We start from the raw sequence: 6,454 nt of genomic DNA, 5'->3' as shown, positions 1-6,454 counted from the left end.
TAATAATGAGAGTTTACGTAGGTTATTAAAACATGATGGTTTGTACACTACCCATGGAACTACCGAGACTCGCACCTGATCCTCCAGAGATAGCTAGTCCGTTATGCCCCACCCTGTGCTAATTGAAAGTAATGATTTTTACGAGCTGCGGTGTTGTGTTATACATACACCCACCGCCAGGGGCGCTGTATGCATTTCATTCCCCACGCTTTAACTCTTAATATCTTGATTCACAGCTTCTATGTAACATTAATACTTAGCGAACTTCGTTTTCCCTGATTTTGTAGCTGTTTACCTCAACACCTCGTCACCTGGCGCTCATCACGTCGTTGTGTTTTCATTCCATCAACAAATCATATCATCCTACACAAGGAAAGAGTCGTTGATTAACTAAGTCATCGCTTCCCCGCAAAAGTGAGGCAGTACATGCTCTATCAGTCACGGCGTGAGTTAAAATGCTGGATCCTGCCCGTCACAAGAGTTTGAAGCCCAGCCTTGGTGCTTTTAGAACCTCACCGGTAGAGAGTTAATAGGGAGCCTTCTTTATACACATTTATTTGGTTGGCGTTTTACACCGCACTCAATAATGTTTCATTGATACGACCATCCGCAGGTTGCTGTTAGACCATTCTCAGTACACGTGCGACCGGAGATGAAGCCAGCATGAGCTGGACTTGGCCTTATTTATATTAGCGACTATAAAACTCAGCCTCCAATATGCTGAAAGCCTGAGAGGTGAAAACCACCTCTCCTGAGATGTTACACATCAAATAATGTTTCGACCCGTTATTAGAGAGAGAGGAAAACCAGTCCTCCTGAGAAGTCACACATCAGGTAATGTGTGGACCCGGTATTAGGGAGAGGGGAAAACCAGTTCTCCTGAGAAGTTACACATCATGTATAATGTATGGACCCGGTATTATTAGACAGGGGAAAACCAACTCTCCTGAGATGTTACTCATCAGGTCATATGTGGACCAAGTGTCAGGAAGCCCACCCCACCTGAGAAGACACACATCAAATAATATTCGCACAAGGTATCATAGAGACAGGAAACCCATCACAGTAGAAGATACACACATTAAATAATAATCGCACAACGTATCAGAGAGACAGGAAACCTATCACAGCTCAAAAGATACATATCAGGTAACATAGGAACAAGGTATCACAGAGAGGAAACCACCCAGCACTACTGACAAGATACACATCAGGTAAAATGAGAGGAAACCCAGCACTACCGAGAAAATACACATCAGGTAACTTGAACATGTTGATTGTGAAATTGGTGTACGTAAAACTGTGTAAAAATGCTACATATTGTGCATGATTTAAGTGTGTATTACTACATTTCATTGACACTGTAATTAAGCATCCAAACGACGATTACAATTTACACAATCACTTATTTTTTATTATCGTATGTTTCAGAAGTTGGAAGACAAAAGACAGAGAATGCCACTGAATCATACACGAATACAACAACATCTGACATCAAAATAACAGGAAACTGATGAAATGGTGCAGTGACCTCATAATCTTGACCACAGGTTGTCATAGCAACAGTACTGGGGATGAAGCTGCATCCTAAAGTAAATCAGGTACAAGCCAGACTTTCACATTTGCAAAGTTCAGAGATCAAAGATGATTTGCCAGCTGATTTTACATTGACACTTTGTTGTGTGTTTTACTGAAAATACATGTATGGGAACTCAAAAACACCCAGACAAAGTCACATATGACAAAAGAAGCACTTTGGATACATGATTTGAGCTGCACATCAAGTTGGAGATGAAAGGTGGTCTTGGAGGTTAAACCTAAAATGAAACTATCAATCCATTCTGTACAGCACACACAGTACAAGCCAGCTGTGAAAAACTTGCAAGTAGATATGTCAGGGTGTAGAATATATATCTCAATTTATATTACGGACAAGTACTTATTTGCTTTTTATTTATTTGATTGGTCTAGAGCTGATCTAGGCCGATTTTGAACCCGATATAACGGGTTTGGGCGTCGCCAGTTTGGGCGCCCAAACGAGTGACAAAGAAAAACAATATTCGCGGAAAAATGAACTTCACTGCTTGTATGAATCGGTCTAAACAGTAGGAAACAAAACGACATCAAAACACCCTTAAATAGGCCATTACAATCACAATCGGTAGCTAGCGTGATGTATTGTTTAAATCTCTGCAAAGACAGATTTTTTTGGCGGTAGTGGTCGAAAAAAGGCAAGGATTTCAGAAGCAAATGAAACACGTGACGGCATCGATAGTGAGGGAAGTGCTGCAGAGCCAGAGGTGCCGGAGTCGGGCGTGCTGATATCCCCTAGCCCCGAACCGGCGTCGGCAAGCACCAGCGAAACACCAAGCACTTCTAAACTTCACACCCAAGAAAACTTGGAAAATATACAGGAAAATGTGACAGCGATAGGCCTTCAACACCAGAACAAACCGAGCCTTTAGACTATAGCACAACGGAGGGCAAAAGATTTGACGGACGAACAAACAGGGACGGTCAATCACGGGCCCAGTGGGAAAAAATGTTTTCTTGGCTTTATTACAGTCATGACCAACAAGGTTGGAAGTGCAAATTATGTGAGGAATATGCTGTAACAGGTGACGAGACATGGAAAAATAAAGCAGTTAAACTAGAAGGCCATCCAAAAAGGGTTTTAGAAAATCACAGCCGTGGCAGTAAACACCAGAATGCCATTACTCAGAAAAGAGCTATACAAGCCATGGTTTCCAAGGGAAATATAACACAGCAGATAACGAGTTCTTTGGCAAAACAAAAACAAACAGAACAAGCCCGAAATCAGAGAGTAGTCGAAAAATTGATAAAATCAACATACTTCATTGCTAAGAAAAAGTGGGCAGTAAAACAGAACTTTCAAGAATTTGTGAATTTTATTGCAAATTTGGGAGAGGAAGGCTTACGATGGCATTGCCAATCTAGTGCTAAAAACGCCACATACTTGTCATCTACAAGCGTTGAGGAATTTCTGTGTGCGATAAACTGTTGTTTAGAGACAGATCTTCTCGATAAGCTGGCCTGTTGCTCTGGCTTTACCATCTTAGCAGACGAAAGCACAGATGAAAAAGATCGAGAACAACTCACCATCTTCATCAGGTACGTGGACAGAATAACACACAAGGTTAGTGAAGAATATTTATCAATTGTTCAAATCAAGGCTGATAAAACAGCTGGGTCGCTTTTCACTGAGGTGATGGGCGTTTTAAAACAGAAAGGACTTGAACCGAAAGAAATTCGATTTACTGGGTTTGATGGAACAAACACAATGTCTGGTGAAAAAAACGGACTTCAGAGAAGAATTAGGCACATATCCCCTCACGCAATATACCAGAATTGCAGAAATCACAAACTGGCTTTAGTATTCGTACACTTAATGAAGAAATTCCCATTACTTCAGCAGCTGGACAAAGTATTGCTCACAGTTTGGAAACTTTTCAAACACTCAACTATCAAGTTCGCCGTTTTTGAAGAAGCACAGGCTGTTGAAGGCCTCACGCCTGTTAAAATTTTGAAGGCTTGCACAACACGGTGGCTGAGTCACGGAGAAGCATGTGTGAGGATATTGTCACGCTGGGACTGTTTGCTGGATTCTCTTGACACTCTGTTCGCTAATCGAGGCGAACCTGAAGTAAAGGGCTGTAGAGATCAGCTTATTGAAGTGTGCTTGATGGCAGTTTTACTCGCCGACGTGCTGATCGCCGTAAATCAGTTCTCTAAGTTTCTTCAGAGAAAGAACCTGGATTTCACATCTATTCCGGCAAGATTTCAAAAACTGAAATTAGCTATTTCAGAGCTTTCTGCAAATTTGGATCTAGGCAAATACTTTTCACAAGCAAGAAAATTTGTGGAAAAGAACAAGACAAGAGCAGAGATGGGGAGACGCCTCAGACGAGAAGACAGCTTTCTTGATCACGATCAGTCTGTTACAGAAACTGTGGAACAATTCAAACAAACTGTAGCAAGACCATTTTTGCACAGTCTTCTACAAGAATTGGAGGATGCCATATCAATCAACAACCCTGTGTTAAAACATTTTGATGTGTTTAATCCTTCACTCAAGCCTCAAGTTAGTGACAGGCTTGCTCACTTGGATGCTCTCACTGAGTTTTATGGTGACACACAGTTGGATACTCACGGGGGTGAAACAAACACTTCCTATCCTTTAATTAATAGGCAGGAAGCAATTGGAGAGAGGTCAGATTTTCTACAAGAATTTGATCAGGCTTACGAAACTTGTTGCTACGATTTCAGGACAGAAGTTGCTAAGATGGTCCGAGACAAGAAAATCAAAAAGATGGACACCAGTGACTACATTGACAGTCATCCCGTGGAATCTGCCTCAGTTTATCAGCAAATGTGTGCTTCTGGGAGCTTAACTACCACAAAGCACTGTATGAAATTGTTTGAATTGGCACTACTAATCCCGCCTTCCACAGCAAACGTAGAAAGAGGTTTTTCTGCCATGAACCTCATTTGCAGCTCACTGAGAGCCTCACTCAACCAAACAAGCTTGGATCGTTTCATGAGAATAAACCTGAATGGCCCTGACAGCCTTTCAGAATCATACGTGAAAAGAATAGCGGAGAAATGGGCTTCAGTGAAAGATCGTAGGATCCTGCCTTGCTGAATCATAATGTGCTAATTTTCATTTGAAAAGATGAACTTGGTGAGTTAATACACAATTTGTTTGAGACTTTTTGCACATTATGGTTCTGAATGTATCTATTATGTGCATGTCTGACATACTGATAGTTATCAAGTCAATACATAAGAAATAGAATGTTTACTATAATGAGCAAGTAAATGAACTCAAAGCAGTGCTTGGGTGAAAGTCAAGGTACATTGTGCATGCACTTGTTTATTTACAACAACAAACCTGCTGACATATATGTGATGGTATGTGTTATAAATTAAAACCCGAGGGTCTGCGACAAAATGCACTGTTTCATTATTTGTCACATGTATGTATGTCACATCTAAAACTCAGGGTCAGTCCCAGTTCGTAGGCCTACAACAGAGACGTATATCGTTATATTATTAAAACATATATAAATAGATGTAAAATATAAATGTGTGGATAGTATTAACTAATATTTTAAGCTGTTTAAAATACCTGAGAGTGCTTTTCATAACATCTATCAAAGTGCTTAATATGGCCTAGAATGCATTTCTGGGCGTCGAAAAAATCTAGCGGCTGGGGGCCTGCGGCCACCAGACCCCCGGCTAATAGGCAACGCCTCGCTACGCTCGGCCCAAGGGTGCCCAAACTTTGGACCTAGAATAGCCCCAGTTGGTAATCAAATTCGCAACAATGATACTTTAATTATTTCATCAAGCTAAGCACATGCAATCAAAAAAAAACTATATTCTAAATAAAATGCAACATAATCAATGTATATACATGTATTTAGAAATTAAAAAATATCATAATGTGGGCATAATCCTTAGAGGACAGTGAATATAATAATATGTTATATATGTTAGATGTTTACATAGTAATGTGGTTGAGGTATTTAATAAACACAAATAGTCCAGTAAATGTCAATGTGTTTATACTGAAGATAAAAATCTGATAAACAGCTTCAAATATTTACTCTTGTAAACATGTCACATACTCAAACTATGCCCAGATCATGACAAACTGTTGTGAACGCCAAAGTTTGAATAAGCAAAGTTGACAAATAGAGAAACATTTAGGAAAGGAGAAACTTACAGCTGACAATGTTTTCAAGATAATGGCATCCTAAAACAGTTCTTGTTCAGCATAGGATTAACCTCATCATGCAGACAACACATAGTCGACCGGAATTCAAAACAGAATTATCTTGTGCAACGCGCTGCAACAACAACGTCAATCTGATCTGGTCCGTTTTTACGATTTAATCTGAAGCTGAGATTCCTTACATGCGGTAGCGGTATACGGTACGCGGTATGCGGTAAAAAATCGAAATAGTTAAAATAAGTTGCAATGATTCCAAAGGTACGGTCGCGGATCCGTTTTTTCATGCGGAAACGTATACGGCAAAATCAATCGCACCATGTAGCGATCGGTGCGGTATGCGTTTTCAAAACCGGACAGGGTATCCCAAGAAATGACGTCACTGGTGGGGTGTTACCCCGACACGTGGTGGGAACTTGTTTAAATTGTTCTCTGGTTAGACGAAAGTATTGTTGGAATTTTTCTCCATCCAGCTGCAATTCCGAGACCAACTTATGGAAACCTCCCTGCTGAGCTCTTTGCCGCAAAATACTGTGGACCCACCATCGGTGTTTTCTCTTTTTACGCTTCTTTAGTTGCAACAACTTATATGACATTGCTATTATGGCAAGGTCTGAATCTTGCTCTAAAGCCACACGTCGTGAAATGGAGGAATGCGACATGTTTGCTCTGATTAAAACGCACCATGAATGAAAGAAA

General features: G+C 40.5%; 1 protein-coding gene across 1 annotated transcript; it reads left to right on the top strand.

The window, feature by feature from the left end:
* Window positions 1–2,740: 2,740 nt before the first annotated feature.
* LOC135481497 (protein FAM200A-like) lies at window positions 2,741–4,690 on the top strand. The gene has a single exon (XM_064761318.1). It carries the CDS (start codon window positions 2,741–2,743, stop codon window positions 4,661–4,663), a length of 1,923 nt encoding a protein of 640 aa, XP_064617388.1. The 3' UTR covers window positions 4,664–4,690.
* The last annotated feature ends 1,764 nt before the right edge of the window (window positions 4,691–6,454 follow it).

Source organism: Liolophura sinensis, unplaced genomic scaffold, assembly GCF_032854445.1.
Source record: "Liolophura sinensis isolate JHLJ2023 unplaced genomic scaffold, CUHK_Ljap_v2 scaffold_188, whole genome shotgun sequence".
Classification (NCBI taxonomy): domain Eukaryota; kingdom Metazoa; phylum Mollusca; class Polyplacophora; order Chitonida; family Chitonidae; genus Liolophura; species Liolophura sinensis.
This window is presented reverse-complemented; position numbering and strand designations above follow the sequence as displayed.

What these genes read in the sequence shown, in the direction of transcription:
- LOC135481497 (XM_064761318.1), top strand. Translation starts at nt 2,741, where the DNA reads ATGGTTTCCAAGGGAAATATAACACAGCAGATAACGAGTTCTTTGGCA.